The following is a 19,571-nucleotide window of genomic DNA, read 5'->3' as shown; positions in this document are numbered from 1 at the left end:
TTATTAAAAACGTGTCATCTGTAAACGTGTGAAATACATTGCAAATAAGAGAGGTCAGTGTTAAAGGAGTGAAAGGCAATTTAAGTTATCCATAATATGAGCTTCTGTATCAGTCTAAAAATATTATTTCTTGATTTATCAGAAACACAAAATGTAACTAATATATATGTTCATAAAATACGCTTCAAAACGAGAAAAGAGTAACACTTTACAATAAGGTTGTATTGGTTAACATTAGTAAATGCATTAGCTAACATAAAGTAACGATAAGCAATACTGTTCATTGGCATTTATTAATTTTTGTTAATGTCAATGCAGTTAGTTCATGGTGCATTAACTAATTTTGATTTTAAAAATCGATTAATTAATGCTAAAAATTAAATAAAATAAGATTAATAAATGCTATACCTTTGTCAGTTGAATTTACTAATGTTAACAAATACAACCTCATTGTAAAGTGTTACCGAAATAATTAAAACAAAAAGGAAATTCGCATTGGGACCCTCAATACGCATACAACTTACAAACAATACAGTACATTGTTTCAAAATGAAGGAAATATGGTAGCATTCAGCACAGAGGTCATTTTGTGCTCTGGTCTTAAATAGTTAAAACACAAACAGCTAAAGAAGAGTAAAGTAAAATTTAAAATAAATGTAAAGAATAAGCATATTAAGAAGTGACACTGATAAATAATAACCGCATGACCGACCCACATCCACATATGACACTGCTTTCATTACAGACTTAAAAAACATTTATGCTAAGAAAAATACAGTAGCTTACCGGTTCAACAATATTAAGGCTGGAAAAATACATACTTGAAATTTTTGTATCATCTGTAATCAGACTTAAATACCATGTTCATGAAATTGTTACTTAAATAACATCTCGCACCTCGGTTTCAAAGAAATCGAAAGCTCTGTGATTCATATTAAATGTCTTTTTATTGGCCGGCCACTTGGTGATCCTCTAACTACAGCATAGGTAATGTACTAAAACAGACTCATTAAGGCACCTTATCTTTGGTTAAACCATGACCACCTGCATCAGTTCAAAGTAGTGTTTCAAAAACAGATGACGCATGGATCTGCACAATTGTCTCTTTGATCATACACAAACACGTGTTTTGGGATCAGATGATGGGCAGAGTAAAAAGGAGTGACATAAAAGTTAATGCAGTGGGGTTTAGATGGAAACCCAATCCAATCCCTGCATGCTAACAACTTTGTGATGGTTTGGAAAGGAGTGAACTAGAGAGTATTTTAAGAGAGGAAACCGAATCCGACTCCATTTTGATATCATCAGTAGGTACACGTTGCGAGTAGAGGTCACCGTTGGGTTGAGGTTCAAGATCAGGATCTTTCTTAATTGTCACTGCAATTGCACCGTTTTGGTCATCCTCTTGTTTCAGTTGATAAACACAATGTAGAGGATCTGGAGAAGCAATAATACTGGAGGGCTTTCCAGTAGGGACCTCTAGTTTGGGAATGACTTCAGAGTGAGCCAAGCTTGCCCTATCGTGAAGTAAAGCTCTGGCTCTGCTGGGAGAACTGAGGTCAGCCGGCTCTTCTTGGGTCAACGGCATCAAAAAAGACATGCCGTTCCATTTCAGAGATAGGCCGTGATCTTCTGTCTTCAGTCTTTTGGTTGTAGACTGTATATCCTTGCATGGCACTAAATCTGTGAGCTCTGCATCTCCAGCGGACCTCTTGGTAATGGCTCTCTTGCTCAGGTTGAGCGGGAGCGATTGACCCTGAGGGACACAGAGGGTACTGCCGTTGTGTTGGGAAGTCTGACTAAGATCTTGAGCAAGAACCTCTGTAAGACGCTTGGTGAAAGTGTTCATGTGTGATGAATCAAGGCGGGTGCGCATCAGTTGACGTACCTGCAGGCTGCACCCGATATCAACTGGGAGGATCCTGAGAGACGGCAAGGGAGCTTTGGTCATTGCGAGTCCTGCGTTTTGGGATGGGGTGTCTAGACTGCACCCCGAACACTGGTTTTGGAGACTCTCGGGAGTCTCAGGCGTACTGACTTTGGGTTGATGAATTATTATTGTCTGGTGGGGCGTGGAAGAATCTTGAGGAGTTCCCTCAAGACCACTCAGTCCATTGAGACCCAGACGGGCCCTGAACAGGTCCAACGGACATAGGCCTTTAGTGGGACTGAATCCCTCCAAGGATCCACCTGCCAGCAACTTGACAGGAGCTGACAGAAATGAGGGAACATCTACAGTCTCCACAATCTTCACATCTCGTCCCAGTATGGCTTGGTGGGACACAGGTGTAGAAGATACAAAGGACAGAGCTTGAGTGTGAGTATGGTTGGTAAGCCTCAGTTCTTGGAAAATAGGCTGCGGCTTGATCTCCTGATGGGGTCGTTCTGGTTTCTCAAGGGGAGGTGGTTTGGGATGCAAAGGTGGTCTTCCAACCCTCCCCTTAGCCAGAACCTTAGCATTTCGTTTGCCAGGTGGTCTTCCTCTTTTACGTACCACAACACCATCTGGAAGAGATATCTGAAGAGATAGTGGGGAAAGAAAGCTTTTTCAGTCAACTTTGTTCTGAAATGGAGGCAGCATTTTAAGGCTGTTGTCAAAGGTCACATTTTAAGAACAAGGCAATCCCAGAATGCACTGCAACGAGCTCAGTTAAAAGCATTAACCCATTAACTGCTGTTAGCATCCACCCGCTAAGAAACAGAGGTTTTGAAACGTATAGCTTAACGCAGCAATACCTTTGAAAAAAAAAAAAAACTGAAACCTCAACTGGCCGGTAACTGCATTCTTTTGGCTGTTTGATAATCCTTTACCCAGCCCAGTCTTTTTGATTGTTGTGGGTGACACAGATGTTGCTCTGGGCTTGCAAAATTCTGGATTTTCTCCCCTTATGTGGAGTTCATAAGGCAGCATAAGCCTGGATTTGATCGACAGAAAAAACAGGCCACAATTAGCTGAGCAATGGGAATGAATCGATGTGGTAATCTAAGCTTAATACTCACTTTTCATAATGCCTTCTGGTGCAGGTGGCAGCGCTGGTACTTCCCGGGCTTCCACCCAGCTCATTGTACACAGCCTTCCACAAACGCTGTGATGTTACCTGCAGGCCACAGGAAGGACAATGGGTTTTTACTCACTGTACTGAGATCATCAGTATTACTTTCACGTCTCTATGATGGATTACAATTTATGGCCAGTGCGACAAACTTACCCTTTCGTAGCCTCCAAGCTTCTTCACAACTGAATACATGAGGAAGAGGTCAACTGCGAATAAATAAGCAATCAGTGTGTCAAGTAAAAAAGGTTAAATTGAACAATCTATATGCTTTAAGGATACATTGATACAATGATAAACAAAACAAAAATAGTTTTTACTTTGTGTTTTTGAAGCCAACAATGTTGCCAAAATGATCCCATTTCGCACAGATCTGCGAATAACTAAAACGTTGTATTACGCATGCCAGGCCAGTAGTTGGCGATGTCACACAATGTCAGAATAAGGGTGGGTCTCATTTCTCTGTCTTACCCCTTCCCCTTACCCCTACCCCTCGGTTTTGCGCGTTCATGTGAGGTGAAGTGGCGTCTCAATTCTCCGTTTGATCGAGGGCTAGGGCCAAGGCGTAGGGATACATAGCCCTTGAAACGAAGTGTGATAAGGACCACACTTGAAAGAGAGGGGTAAACGTAGGAATTTCTCAGGAGAGCCGGCATCAAGATGTTTTATAGCTGAACGTTGAACTGGCAAGGAGTCGCACAAATGAAAGTAACGCTATTTTCGGCAGTTTAATTGAGATTATATTATGACACACATGTTTTATGGTACTTTTAATAAAATGTTCAAGCGGTTTTCTTTGTAATGTTTTTGTTTTGAATCACTAGTTAAGGCGCTAGCTAGCAGCTAAGTTATGCGCTATTTGTTGAGCTCAGCTCAGGCAATCGATACCACACCTGAGACGACGGTATCTTCTTTGTTTATGTCAACGCTTGTCTGTTTACGTAGCACCCAGTTAGCGTCAAGGGAAGGTGACGCAAACGGTAATCGAGTGGCGTCTCATTTTTTAGACGAACGATCTGTCTTACCCCTTCACTCGATTTCGAGGGGCAAGGGGAAGATGAAGACAAAGGGGAAGGGGTAAGACATGGAAATGAGATTTGCCCTAAATAAAAATTCACTTAATACACACAGTTGTCGTAAATTAACGGCTAAAAGCATAACAAAAAAACATTTTATACATTCTGAAGGGGCAGTCACACTTGACGGAGAGCGCTTCGTCAATATAATTTCTTTGGCTTTGTCCATCTTTGCTTTTCAGTAGAGAGAAAGCTCACGCTGTGACGTACCATTTTTTACTAGTAATTTATCTTCACTTGATACGAATTCGCAGGTCATAGTTCACCAGACTTGAACTTTGGTACGCAACGAAATATCTTCACATGAGTTTTGGGTTTTCTGATGCATTTGCATGCGTATGCATAGAAGTCAATGGAGCGAAAAGTGTGACGTAATCGCCCCCATCAAAGATTCAACAGTTCAGCTTTTGACAGATTTCAAGCCGGCTTTTTGAACGACTAGGCGGACTATAATTGGTAACGTTACTGCCTGCAAGAAACCTGACAAATCTTCAGAAAACTGAGGTATTTATGTATCAAGGTTTCTGTAATATGCTGATTTTGATAGATACTACAGCTTTTTTGAGCATTTAAATGCACTCAATGTTTAGTTGAAAACTGTGTCATGCAACCAACCGCTGATTCAGGGAGACAAAGTGATTATATAGTGGCTGGTGCTCAGTTTGAACAATTTGCAATGACATGAATGAAGGCGGTCATGCATACATACTTTTTTTAAAACCCAGGTTGGGAACTTTGCTAATAGGGGAGCCCCTGCGTTCCATAAAAAGATACAGCTGATCCAGGAACAGCTGCTCTTCTGGGTGTGGGAGCCAATTTCCATCCCATTGCATCTCCACACTGCCCATCACATTCTCCTACAGAAATAAGTTACAATGAGTCACATAAAGAGTCGTCTTCAGCAGCTAAAATGGGACAAGTGTATTTATGTAATATCAAAAAACATAAGTTATTTATAATTTTAATTGTTGTAATGAAAATTAAAATCCACCCACACAAGGGATTTTGGTCTAACAAATGAAAATGACAAATAAAGAGAAAAATAGACACAAACTGTGAGAAAGGAAGTCAAGCGAGTAAAGTTAAAACAAAACAGGAAGCACAGCGACATCACAGCATGTGTTTTATGTGATCTTAAACATCCTGTTGAATATATCAGCTTTGCATTTATAAGCATGAACAAACCTTCATTCTTTCCATCCATGACTCTGATAGTTGATTTTGGTTTTGTAGCTCTGATCCGTTGCCATCTCTGCCTCTTCTTTTACGAGGCCGCCCCTTCAGGCTGAGAGAGGAGCAACCTGGAATAGAAACTAAAACATTAGCCAATAATATATATACAGCATATATTAGCTTTGGGTAACGTGTGTAAATCCACGTTGAGAAAGAAACTGAACATATAATCTGTATAATTTACGTTTTGTCAAGATTTCATGTATTTCACAGAGACCAAATTTGTTATAGTTGCTTTATTTAGGATGCATTTACACCGCAAAACCATCTGATATTTGAAGGCGTATCTGAAAACCTATTTTCATTCATTTAAAGGATTACTCCGCTTCTATATATATAAAAAAACTATATTTACTCACCCCATGGCATCCAAGATGTTGATGTCTTTCTTTGTTCAGATGAGAAGAAACCAAGTTTTTTAAGGAAATCATTTCAATATTTCTCTCAATTTAACAGACTTTATTGGACCTCAACAGTTCACAGTTTCAACGCAGTTTAAAAATGCAGTTTCAACGCAGCTTTAAAGGGCTCTAAACGACCCCAAATGACGCATAAGGGTCACGACATCCAGGGGGCGGGGCTGGATCCAGGTCCAGAGAACTTTTTCCACTGCGTTTTGATTGGTCGGCAGTTTTACCAAAAGACATGTCATACTTCTTGTTGCGTTACCATTTCCGCATTGAGTCGTAACTAAATTAAGTTATTCTTTTGACGGAAAAACAAACTTATGTCTAAAAGTAGTGCCTTTAAGGTGAAATGTAAGGTTTTTTGCTATAATGTTTTGCAGTAAAACATTTCGGGTACTACGGGTAATCTTACCACACGCAGTTTAATATCTATGAACGTATACAGTATAAATATGCATAATTATTAACATATATGGCATGTTATTTAGAAATGAATAAATTGAATGTTTATCTTTTAACGCGTCTTAAGCAGGTTTCCCCTCACAAAAGGATTACTTTTCTTACAAATGTACTAATAAAAGAAATTTATTAATTGCAGGCTGCAACAACGCAAATATATTGGTTCATTTGGCGGAGCAAAGTGTATAAAGTGGGAAAAGTTGGATCTAGATCCAACCTTGCCCCCTGGAAGTCGTGTTCTGCAGTGAGGACCATCTCAAACAATTGGCATTTTCGGCAAGAAAAATTAAAAATATGTACTTCTCATCCTGCACTAGCCGTGTGATGCGACAGCGTGACCTTACGTATCACATGATGCGAAACTACCGCCCCAGTACAAGTGTGGAGAAAGAGGACGGTTCCAAATTTGTTGTATGTGGAATGATATTAATTAATGTCTTTGTGTCAGTTTATTGTTTAAAATGGTCTGCAAGTGTGCGTTTCACATATGTAACGCGTGACCTTTCAATGCGATTACGCAATACGCGTCACACAGCTAGCGCAAGACAAGAAATTGTGGTTTAAAAGAACTTTTTTAATTTATTTATTTGCTGAAAATGGCAATCGTTTCGCTAGATAAGACCCCTATGCCATGGTTGGGATCGTTTAGAGTCCTTTGGGACTCACAAAAGCCCTAAAGCTGCGTTGAAACTGCAATTTTAAACTGTATTGAAACTGTAAACTGTTGGGGTTCAATAAAGTTCACTTTATGGAGAAAAATCTTGGAATGTTTTCCTAAAAAAAAAACGTAATTTCTTCTCGACTACACAAAGAAAGACAAAAATCTTGGATGACATAGGAGTAAATTATCTGGATTTTTTTAAGAAAAGTGGAGTAATCCTTTAATCCAAAATTGACAGTTTTTAATGAAAAGTATATCTGTGAGTGCTCTTTAAAGAACTGTTTCACCCACATACACATAACAGTGTTAAAGTCTGTACTACCAATACAGCAGAAAGACTGGTATTGTTACATTTTTTGTATCAACTTACCAAAGGATTTAAACATGAATTACAGGAATGTCATTTTAGAAAGAAAGCATATCCATTTCAATAAAAAAATCATCTAAAACATATCATATTCATTAACACTAGGAAAAAAGACATCCCACATAACTGAAGTATTGCGAGAGCGTCTATATCAGACTACATAGATCATAAGAACAGAAATATCTCTCTTACACACTCCACAAACTTTTAAAGATATATTTTTGGTTCAGTACTAATTAGGTATGCCATGTACTAAAAATAATTTCTCGTACGTTAGCATGCCGAAACAAATGTGTTTCAAGTTTGCATTTAGAGCGTCTACCGGTTGTCCCGTAGTAGGTGCATTCCTGTAGACATGTTGTATATACACCCTACTACCCTAGGATTGAAAATTAACTCTTACACAGAGCCAAATGAAAGTAATACATTTCCTTTGCCGGAGGAAGTCAACATTTGGCCGGTAACTTTATTAGAAATGGCAACATTCAAATGTAAGAACAAAAGCCGGACCCTTACTGATACAAGCGTCTACTTAAGAAAACTTCCTATCAGATGTTTATCTAGAATACTAAAAGTTGTTCTCCCCCGATTTCCACATTGCGACACATCTGTGGAAAATTCCTCACATTAAGCCAGCAAACAGAAATAGGAAGAAAAGCGATCACATGTCTGTATGTTTTTGCTAACTAGATTATACATTTCTCAACGTTGGATAAAGGTTTGTTCATTTTGGAACCTGTATACGTCCTGTAACATCAAATTTGCATTTCTTAATTCATTGTTATTTCAATTGTCTTTACTGTAATAAATTATGGGAACTAATTTGCATGTCAAAGTACATTTATGCACACTTTTATCCAAAGCAACTTAACAACTTTAGTTGAATAGTTAAAATTAAAATAATTTGTTAATTATTATGATTTTACGTTTTGTGCGATTTATATACTTTAATTTATTTTCTTGTTTGATGTTCTTTTTTCATAAATTCGAATACATAAATAAATAATAATAAATAAATAAATAAAAATGCAACTTAACAACTAGGAATCGGTTAATGGGTTGACTGGGAATCAAACCTGTGCTACGCAATGCTCAACAGGTACACTTTAAATCTAACAACATCAAGTGTAGTACTCACCAAACTGTGTCATGAAGCTGGCACTGCTGTCTAGGGTAGGGTGGTGGAAAGTATCCCGACAGTACAGGACACGCGTGTTTTGAAGGGTCACCTTTATTCCACCTAAAGCCAGTAGGTGAGGATCTTGCTGATCGGGGCAACTAGCTTGATCCGGGACTCGTCTCTGTAGAGAACGAAAGCGACAATACTGGGGATAGCTGAGAACTTTAACCTTCTGCTGCACATCCGTAGACTCATCTGCAATTCGACAAAAACACAAGCATGAATTTATGTGATGAGAACTAAACTAACTTGTACATCATTCATGCAGTCAAATGCATAATCATAAAAAACAATTACTCATCGCTACTCTCTGTTTTGCCTTGTTTTGGAGAAGTAGCGTCTTGCGACCAATCAGGCTTGTGAGGTCCGTGAATGTTTTGACTGCCGCACTTCCACCGTGGCGGTTCCTGACAAGTCCACTTCACCAGATCCTCCACTCTCACTACAATTTTTTTTGACACGGCGAGGACTTCGTCCTGTGCACATATAAATGTGAAAAAGCTGTGCATTGAATGCATTTACATAAAACTTTCTCAAACCCTGTAAGTTTAACACCTTCAGTGAAAGCCATTGAGAAGCCACTACCCTTTCATGCTTAAGTAGTTACCAACAGGTCACCCATCACCTCAGGCAAAATAACCTCCATAAAAGGAGGTGAAAAGCCCAGGTCTCATACTCAAATACAACTTAGAGATGACTCTAGGATAGGCATTTATTTAGTTAGTTACAAATACTAAACACATGAAAAAATTAACACAAGGGACATTAAGGTCATTAGTTTAAATTCTTGATCTAGATTAGCCATGACTACTGCATACTTGTAGCGCTCTACTACACAAACAGTGTTTTTCCAAGTAAGAAATAAAAACTATAACTATTCAAGTCTCATTTGGATGGATTCTAGCAAATGACCTAGAAAAACTAGTTTAGCTAAATACACACAATGACTATTTCAGCAGATTTTGAAGTAATACAAAGTATGTTTACAATACAGTAAGTTAAATCATGTTTGTACAGAAAAGAAAGATTAACTAGATTTTCTCCTCTCTCACTGATGTCTGTGTATTTATGATATTTTAATTCGACTCCCTATTTAAGTGAGAGTTTCCACACACACAAAAAATTCAAAAGCAGATCGAATGACGGATAACATTTGGTGTTTTGTTATTCAGATTGAAGTTACTCTTGCAAACCAGTTATACCTCTCTGATACAAACACAAACAGATGTGAACCCTCTTATACTTTAAATGTTTTAATCAAAATTATATAATAGATAAATTACATAGAAAAATCTACTAGATTTTAATAGTAAACTGCAACAAGTGTTTGGAAAATATATTGATATTTTTAACTGACATGCTAAAGCAAAATATAAAAAACAAAAGGAGACATTTCAAAAGACTTTAAGATTTCAAATAAATCGTTGGTGTCCCCAGAGTACATATGTGAAGTTTAAAATATCATATAGATAGTTTATTACAATATGTTAAAATTGCCACTTTATAGGTGTAAGCAAAAATATGGTGTTTTTGGGTGTGCCCTTTAAAATGCAAATGAGTTGAGCTCTGCACTAAATGGCAGTGCTGTGGTTGGATAGTGCAGATTAAGAGGCGGTATTATCCCCTTCTGTCATCACATGGGGAGCCAAATACAATGACCTAATTTTTCAGAGGACCCATTTATAGCACTTAAACATGGAAAAAGTCAGATTTTCATGATATGTCCCCTTAAAAAACATTTTTGGTAAAGCACCTAATGTGCCCAAGACTTGTAAAAACAGGTGTTTCAACTAAAAAAAAGTAAGTTACCTAGTTGCCTCAATATTTTCAGTTAATTCAGCTTAAAAATATTAGTTGATAGTACAATTATTACACAGCCTTTTTGAGTTAAAGGTGGGGTGCACGATCTCTGCAAGCCAATGTTGACGTTTGAAATCAACTAAACAAAATCACCTAATGTCGGTTAGTAGACATGCCCTTACTGCTGATTGGCTACTCGTTTGTTTGGTACTCAGCCCGGCTTCATTTCCAAAGCGTTTCTCAAAAAAACGTGCACCCCGCCTTTAACTAATATTTTTAAATTGAATTAACTCAAAACTTTAAGGCAACCAGGTAACTTACTTTTTGATTGGCACCAACAAATCTTTTTTATAGTGTACTAGTTTAGTGGTTCCCAAACTAGGATACAATATGCTTCAATCAAATAAATTGCAATAAAGGTCAAATAAAGATGCTTTAAATGTTCCACTGCTAATTTTATATAAAAAAAGTTTACACTTTTATTTTTAAATCACACTTACAATGTTAAGATAAAATTATTGATGAAAGTAGATGGCTGGGGGAATCAGATTGTCGTGTATGTACGTGGGGAGGCACAATGAAAAAAGGTTCAGAATCACTGCACTAGTTTGTAGTAGCAAAGAATGTTTTCTTTTTTTCTTTCTGTCTTTTCTTTTAAACGCAATGAAAGCTTCTAAGTCTATATTTATGACGAGAATAAAGTCTAATTATATAACCTAAGATATTTTAAAATTATCGTAGAACTGTTTGGATTAACTTGTATCTACAAAATAAAAAAGGTTTCTTAAAGAATGTTTAAAGCCAATACATTATAAATTTATGAATTTATAATAAAAAAACATGAACAAAAAACGTATTGTGTCTCCACACTGGTTCGGTCTATATTACTCAACAACACACAATTGCAAAATAATATAAACGACAAAATGTTGTGGCTGTTCACATTCAGAGTAAGCAATCAAAATGATATCCACTATAAAAGACAACACCGAGTGATCTTGAACAGATGCACAGCTGTAGTCATTTCTCTACTATGCTCAAAGTTTGATAACATGGATTCAATAAGAAAAAAGTGTTAATGTTTACACAATTGATTTATGATTGTGTCTGTTCTCGTGCCGCACCTCTCCGTGTTCCACTGCTCTGCCCTTCGGGGTGTCTTCAGGTAAGAAGTAAAGTCTCGAACTGGCCAGCAGGTGGCGCTGTGTCTGATCTTCCCACAGTAGTGTGACCTCTGCTATGCACACAGGCTCCTGAGGGCCACATCGTATAAAGTAAAACTCTCCAAGTTTCCAGACCTGAGGCGGAGCCCCGGACTCCTGCTTGCAACTCACTGACTTGTAAAAGGCAAAGGAGCCCCGAAGGCAGCTGGGGGAGCCTAACCACTGTTTAAGACAAAAGTGTACAAAAGTGTTTTTGTAAAAACTACATACACAAAGCGTTTAGACAGAAACAAACTACACATTTGACTAGATATAATGAATAAGAAAACATAATTATAAGTATTTAGAATGGTTTGCTGTATTGTATACATGTATGTGTTCTTGGAAAAAAAACTAAACTTGTCATTTCATAAACTCTAGCCCATTTGAAATTTGTTCCTGTTCATATATGGTAGGCAAATAAAATGGTTGTCTTACACAAACACTTTAGTACTGTCAGCTTTCACATGATTCAAATTATCTGAACAGTAAGCATTGCAGTCTACTTAAAGGGATAGTTCACAAAAAAATGAAAATGCATTATTTACTCATTCTCACCTAGTTACAAACCTGTTTAAATCTCTCTGTTTTGATGAACATGAAGAAAGCTACCCTGGGGAACGTTTGTCACCAAACCGATCAAAGGCAAAAGAATCCTACGGAAGTCAATGGGGCCTCCGATTGGTTTGGTTACAAACACTCCCCAAAACATCTTCCCCTGTGCTCATCAGAACAAAGACATTTATAAAGGTTTTTAACAACTTAAGGGTGAGCAAATGATGACAGAATTTTATTTTTGGGTGAACTATCCCTTTAAATCAGTTTTTCATTTCTTAAAGGGATAGTTCACCCAAAAAATAAAATGTATTATTTACTCATTTTCATCTAGATACAAACCGGTATAAATCTCTTTGTTCTGCTAAACACGAAGGAAGATATTTTGAGCAATGTTTGTAACCAAACAGTTTTGAAGCACCATTGACTTTTATAGTATTTTTCAGACTATGAAAGTCAATAGTGCTTCTGCTTCCTGCTTGATTATAAATATATTCCTTTGTATTCAGCAGAACAGTAAAATTTATAAAGGTTTGTAACAACTTGAGGGTGAGCAAATGATGACTGAATTTTAATTTTTAGGTGAACTATCCCTTTAAATCAGTTTTTCGTTTCTTAAAGGGATAGTTCAACCAAAAAAAGAAAATGTATTATTTACTCATTTTCATCTAGTTACAAACCTATATAAATCTCTTTGTTCTGTTAAACACGAATGAAGATATTTTGAGCAATGTTTGTAACCAAACAGTTTTGGAGCACCATTGACTTCTATAGTATTTTTCTGACTATGAAAGTCAATGGTGCTCCTGTCAATGGTGCTCCTGCTTCCAACTTGATTATAAATATATTCCTTTGTATTCAGCAGAACAATAAAATTTATAAAGGTTTGTAACAACTTGAGGGTGAGCAAATGATGACTGAATTTTAATTTTAAGGTGAACTATCCCTTTAAATCAGTTTTTCGTTTCTTAAAGGGATAGTTCAACCAAAAAAAAAGAAAATGTATTATTTACTCATTCTCATCTAGTTACAAATCTGTGTAAATCTCTTTGTTCTGCTAAACACGAAGGAAGATATTTTGAACATTGTTTGTAACCAAACAGTTTTGGAGCACCATTGACTTCTATAGTATTTTTCCGACTATGAAAGTCAATGGTGCTCCTGTCAATGGTGATTCTGCTTCCTGCTTGATTATAAATATATTCCTTTGTATTCAGCAGAACAATAAAACCTATAAAGGTTTGTAACAACTTGAGGGTGAGCAAATGATGACAGAATTTTAATTTTTAGGTGAACTATCCCTTTAAATCAGTTTTTCGTTTCTTAAAGGGATAGTTCAACCAAAAAAAGAAAACGTATCACCTACTCATTCTCATCTAGTTACAAACCTGTGTAAATCTCTTTGCTCTGCTAAACACGAAGGAAGATATTTTGAACATTGTTTGTAACCAAACAGTTTTGGAGCACCATTGACTTCTATAGTATTTTTCCGACTATGAAAGTCAATGGTGATTCTGCTTCCTGCTTGATTATAAATATATTGCTTTGTATTCAGCAGAACAATAAAATGTATAAAGGTTTGCAACAACTTAAGGATAAGTAAATGATACCAGATTTTTCAAATTTGGGTGATCTATCCCTTTAAGGAACAGACAAATTAATTCTGATTCAGTAACAGCATTTTTCCCTGAATAATCTAAAACAGCCAAAAAACCTCACAAAACAAACTATTAAATGAAATTAAAAAAGATCATTAACAAAACCAGCTCAGCACTAGTCCTCACTGGTAGTGTTGCTTCGGTTAAAAACATTCCAGTGCTTTAATCTACTTAAGAATGGCCTGATAGCAATGGAAAAATGCATACAAAACCTTTGTGGTAGAATAAACAGGAAAATTCCACAGCGATGAAGCCAAAATGTGACTTGGACATATCAAATATAAATAAGTGTTTGTGGTAGATTCGGTAAATAATAAATAACTTACAACCTAAAGACTGATACATAACAAATACATAAAATTAGACTAAACATGTATATTTCATTTATCTAAACCCCACTAAGGAGTATTTTGTAAGAGCACATGGTGCATGCTATTATTTTATTAGTTTACTACCTTAAAGTATTAATGCCATTATCATTTTACGTAGCCTATTACAAACACAATAAGTTGTTTGTTATTGTAAAATTATATTACAGTTTCAGAAAAAGCAATGAGTATATGGAAAATCTTTCATTTCATGCATATTTTTGTAATCTGACAATCAACACATTCACAACATATGTTGCTATGGTAACTCGTGAGCCTGACATATCCGCACTTACTTTAACTTAATATGTCCATCACAGAGCGCGTTCATACATTCATGGGTCAGTCAAGTCACCCCGCCCCACCCCCACCGGTAGCCCACATATATCCACCAAAAAAACAGCCAATCAGAAGCCACGACACTCGGCGTCCACATGTCGAGCGCCTACTGGTAAGAAAAGTCTTTACAGTCAAACCACAATACACAATCGAGTCTGTGACTAAACTTTATTTTACTTCATGTACTTCAAGCACCAAACTGAGACTGAGTCTGTTATGAGTAACTACTGACACACAAGGCTGAAGAAATATTTAGAAAGGCAAAGGCAAAAAATAATAAATGACCTTGGACCTTCTCAATGCTGTTTACAGTTATTACTATAATAAAAAGTGCGAAAAATATGTTATTAGAGTTATTGAGTTTGAAAATAGTTAACTTTATATACACAACTTACTCGATAACAACGGCATAAAACAACATCCTGAATCCGGGTGCTCTCTGAGTCTTAATAATATTGCTATTCATTCAATATGTACAAGAGAAATCAAATATTTGAGGCAACTTCCTACTGCCACAAACGTCTCATATATCATGACAAGAATGTATTGTTATAGCATAGCATTCCTAGCCTACACTTATGCCTAATAAACATTAATACCGTGTTAAACAAAACGATATTACATAATTCTAGCCAAATGCTGCATTTTAAAATGAATATCACAGCCCAAGTAATAACAAAATAAATTTAGCATGATGAAAAAAAATCTATAGGCTGAAACAAAATCAACAGCACCACCAAGTTTACCTCTTCCTAGAAGTTTCAATACCACGTCATTTTAAAATCAGGGTTAATATTTGTAATATTTCATCGACGTGTCTGGCTTAAGATAATGGCGTAAAAATAATACGACTAGCCCTTTAAAATCGCGTATCTAAAATCGTATCGTTTTAATAGAAAATAAAACAAAATCTCTTAGGCATATGTGAAAATGTGGGGGTGGGGGCAAGAGGGAGAATCTAGGTAGTCAACACGACACACAAAGAAATTAATCATTAACAAATAAATCGAAATATAATATACACGCGTTTTGATACAGCGATTAATCCGCATAAAACCGATTCGAAATCGAAAAAATAGAAAAGCGCTTCAAAACGAATAAAAGTTTCTCGTTCAAATACGATTCAATATTTTCAAGGCTTCGTTGGTTTGATTGGTCAGGAATCAATTCGGCATTTTAGCTTCCAAATATTACGACGTGTCAGAAAAGCGTCGCTTTAGAAATTGCGCTTTAAATTTTTGAATTCACGCGAGCAAATATCTCGCGCTCGCGACCGTCTCGAGCCGCAACAAAAGTAGCAGTTAAAAGTTGTAATTCAGTTTACCTGTATCGTACTCTGCTCCATTGCAACTCAACATTCCCTTATCCCTCTCGATGCCCCCTATCAAGTTACACAGCCGGGTACTAACAGCACCGGCACACACATACACATACAGCTGAAGAAAAGCTTGGCTTTTTGTGAAAATAGGGCAGGATCTAGGTGTGGCTTAACTCCATTTGCCAAAAGAACTTTTATATATTTTCTTCATTGTGCATACAGTTGCCTGTGGTAACACGTTTGCTGTTTAATATAACCCGATGACTAACAGTGAAGATTAAATAAAACGCAAATTCAATATGGAGACTCGAAATTAGCATTTCAAGACAAAAATCTATATGTACAGTACAGAGCATGCGTCAGAAGAACAAAGTGTTCTTCAATAAAACATTTGAATGATTAATAGATTATAGAAATTCACAAAGATAGCAGTAGTAGTTTGACGAGGAACCTAAAAATATATATAAAAATTATATTTAGTAAATCGTTGTTTATGCATTTCATATAATTTCCTTCATAAACTGTTTATAATGTACAAACGGTTTTTTTTGTGCAATAGTGTTTTTTTTTTTAGTAAAATTAGCTTTTTAATTTATTCATTAACTATTTTTATAATGCTTAATCTAAACTAGTTATTTAGTTTTATTTGATTTTGCTCTCCAGCAGGGGGAGTTGGCACGTGACTATTTCCACGAGACAATGGCCATGGTCCGTGACGTTTTAATTTTTCCCTTATGGAATGACATCCGAGCCATTACACGCTAAACTCCGTGATCAGCATTAGTCTTTAATACAAAAATATATATTTACATAGTAACTGAACTATCTTCATATATCATGAATGTTATTTAACATTTTTAGATTTAATATAACACTGGGGGTGGAAATGTTTATTTTCTTGCATTATTAATGGTATTGTCGTAGCCTAATATTACAGACAGTTTTTAAGTTGTAGCAATATGCCCTCTTCTGTGACCTATATACTGCCAAAAGTTGTCCACCAGACTTCTGGAAGGATGTGGCATATAAGGATTTTCCCTTGATTTTTATCCGTTCAGGTCATGTCTGATGCATTTCTGTTAGAAACAACAGGATATGGTTTTCTCATTTGGTAAAGGTTTCAAGAATCCATAATAGCCTACATCATAGTTTTTTGAAATTACTTTCAAAAGTATTTTAAGCTGCAAATTCTCTGCAATTTAAAAAGAACAAACTAGCATAAAGAAAATGTATCAAATATAAACTTTTTGTTAATAGAAAATAAATCACAATATCATTGTTATAGCATTAACTGTATTGCCAGTATTATTATTATTTACACATTGTGTAAATGTACATAATGAATTGCTGTAAACTGGATTCAAATAATCGTTAATTAAAAATAATATATATATATTTCCAAGTGATCTTTTTTAAAAACATAAATATGCAGTACTTGGTGAGTGCAGTACATAGATTAGAAAAGACCCCACGGGGGCGCTGTTGCTTTTTAAGACGCTTTTATTTCACAACAAATGGATCAGTCATGTCTCTTTCTCTCAGTGTAGCACACAAATCAAATGTGTCTATATATTTGGTTGGAAGGCCTGTACTTCTTTCTTTCTCCCTATGTTAGATCATTTCATTTATCAGGTGTTGAATTGCGAAGTGCTTACATTCTTTATCAAACTCGTACTAATTTGTGCACAGTTCATTCTTCACATAATGTGCATGTAGTATGATAAAGAAAATAGTCAGTAAACCCTAGATACGTTATGTGATATAAACACACATGCAATGAGAAAAAAGATTATTATTATTATTGTTATGTTAAATATAGTAGTTTCTATCTATACAGTCAGCATGTAGGTTAAGTTGATTTCCTGTTTCTCTCTGCTGATAATGGTGCAGCCACAGCTAGTCATGGTATCCTACTGAGTCATTCACACTGTCTACACTGCCATTAACAGCTACTACAGTCAACAAATTTAATTAAAAAACACGTGAGGCTTATTCATAGCTGATATGCGCTAACCATTTATACAAGTAAAATCACAATAGTGAAAAAAATATTTCAGTGTTTACATGGTTTCAGTAAGATAACCTTAATTATGTGACTCATGGAAATATGCAAATTAAAGTAAAATAATTTAAAAGAAAGTCAAAACAGTCAGCCTGACTACTTTTAAAGGGGTCATATTATGATTTTTTTTTTTTAAAGATGTAAAATAAGTATTTGGTGTCTCCAGAGTATGTGAAGTTTTAGTTCAAAATACCCCACATATAATTTATTATAGCATAAAGTTTCCATTTTGTAGGTGGGAGCAAAAATGTGCCGTTTTTGGGTGTGTCATTTAAAATGCAAATGAGCTGATGAAATGCAAACACTGATCACAATGATGGTAGTCTGTTGCAATTAATATTCAATTGTGCTGTCAATTATTTTTTCTCTCTCTCTTTCTGTACTAAATGGCAGTGCTGCGGCTGGATAGTGCAGATTAAGGGGCGGTATTATTGTAATTGGCCTTACTACCTATACATCAAAAAACACTGCAAAATCTGAACAACCTAATTTTCACATGCTTGCAAAGAATGGTTTATCAAAACTAAGTTACTGAGTTGTTCTTTTTTGGGGACCCATTTATAGCACTTAAACATGGAAAATGTCAGATTTTCACCCTGTGACCCCTTTAAAGGTAGAAACAACTGCACTGTAAAATTACCTAAATTGCTAACACCTAAAAATTTAAGTGTTATCAACTTTTTACTTAAAGTGTTTGTTTTATTAGGTGTTACCAATTGTAATTTTTTTAAGTTAACGTTCACTTTTTATGTTCACTCTTTACAGTGTATTTTGTAAATGCTTATGTTATTGAAAAAACTTTACATCAAAGTATATGATTACATAGAAACAATAAAAGAACAAAGACAAGTGGACAAGAAAGGTTACTGTTATTGTATATAGATGACTCTTTTGTTATGCAATTTAAGCAGGTTTCATCCTAACATGTGATTCAGGTAATTCAGCTTTGTAAAGAAGGAAATCGTTTTTTTTTTTACCGTGGCACAGTAAAGTAGTTTTATATTAAATTCTCTGAACCTTTAAAACTAATCAAAATTTAAATATATATAGTGCAGAGGAGGCGCAGGCAATAACATTGGACTTAGACACAAATGAATGTTGTTTCTTTATGTAAATTGCCCCACATTCAACCTGAAGAAGACCATTAAATGAAAACCATGGGCAACCAGGAAAAAAACTATTTTCAGCATTATTCAGGAAAACAGGTTTTATTTTGCTTGTATCTTTTACAGGATGTTGCTCACACAGATGGACTTACATGTGTATCTGTCTACAACAAATCTGTTTATTAAGATGTGGGTGGAAAGGCCAATATCAAGTGTTTAGAAACCAACAAACAAATCCAAAAATCCCTAGAGATAAAAAGTTATTTCTTATGCAGAAAGCTTTGCTTTGGGTTGCTAAATTGGCACTAGATGCTGGAATGCATTTGATTTTTTTTTAAACAATAATGCAAGTCATTCAGACAACTTTTTAAAGTTTGACTAATTAAATGCACTTAAGAGTTCCTCATGGAAACTATTTAACTTTAAACCATTTGACCCAAAATATTTTGAAAAAAAAAAAAATTATGCCGATCATAAAATCAGTCAAACACTATATTATGTGGTGCTTTGTAAACTTTTAAAACCAGTGCTATCAACACAAGCAGCTCATATATCCAAGAGAACTCTGGGTTGTATATAACGTATCGTAAGTATTTCATATTTATCTTCAAATTATTTGATGTTGAGAAAGTTACACCATAACAGAAAACAAACAACGTCTAGGAGAGCCAAACAAAGAAAACATTCAGTGTCTAAAATCCTTGGAAAGCTTGCCGGACGTTGGAAT

At 35.7% G+C, this 19,571-nt stretch overlaps 1 protein-coding gene across 2 annotated transcripts; it reads right to left on the bottom strand.

Annotated features, from left to right (window-relative positions):
- Window positions 1–928: 928 nt before the first annotated feature.
- On the bottom strand, window positions 929–15,948 carry LOC129423106 (uncharacterized). Of its 2 annotated transcripts, none has more exons than XM_073871131.1 (10): window positions 15,683–15,948; window positions 11,361–11,621; window positions 8,756–8,912; window positions 8,395–8,631; window positions 5,315–5,430; window positions 4,839–4,986; window positions 3,210–3,262; window positions 3,001–3,098; window positions 2,771–2,915; window positions 929–2,521 (listed from the first exon to the last, which is right to left on the bottom strand). In XM_073871131.1, exons 1-10 carry the CDS (start codon window positions 15,701–15,703, stop codon window positions 1,220–1,222), a joined length of 2,538 nt encoding a protein of 845 aa, XP_073727232.1. In that variant the 5' UTR covers window positions 15,704–15,948; the 3' UTR covers window positions 929–1,219. The 2 variants fall into 2 exon arrangements, with proteins under 2 accessions (XP_073727232.1, XP_073727231.1); XM_073871130.1 differs by having other exon boundaries at window positions 8,395–8,632; window positions 8,739–8,912; window positions 15,683–15,947.
- Window positions 15,949–19,571: the final 3,623 nt, after the last annotated feature.

This window comes from Misgurnus anguillicaudatus, chromosome 9 (genome assembly GCF_027580225.2).
Source record: "Misgurnus anguillicaudatus chromosome 9, ASM2758022v2, whole genome shotgun sequence".
NCBI lineage: Eukaryota > Metazoa > Chordata > Actinopteri > Cypriniformes > Cobitidae > Misgurnus > Misgurnus anguillicaudatus.
The sequence above is the reverse complement of the archived record's forward strand: the minus strand, read 5'-3'. Positions and strand labels throughout refer to the sequence as shown.

Excerpts from the sequence above, each read along its gene's own strand:
- LOC129423106 (XM_073871130.1), bottom strand. The coding sequence starts at position 15,703 with ATGGAGCAGAGTACGATACAG. Across the intron at positions 4,987-5,314 it reads CATGGATGGAAAGAATGAAG|GAGAATGTGATGGGCAGTGT; the intron begins GTTTGTTCATGC and ends TTATTTCTGTAG. Across the intron at positions 3,099-3,209 it reads AGCTTGGAGGCTACGAAAGG|GTAACATCACAGCGTTTGTG; the intron begins GTAAGTTTGTCG and ends TGTGGCCTGCAG.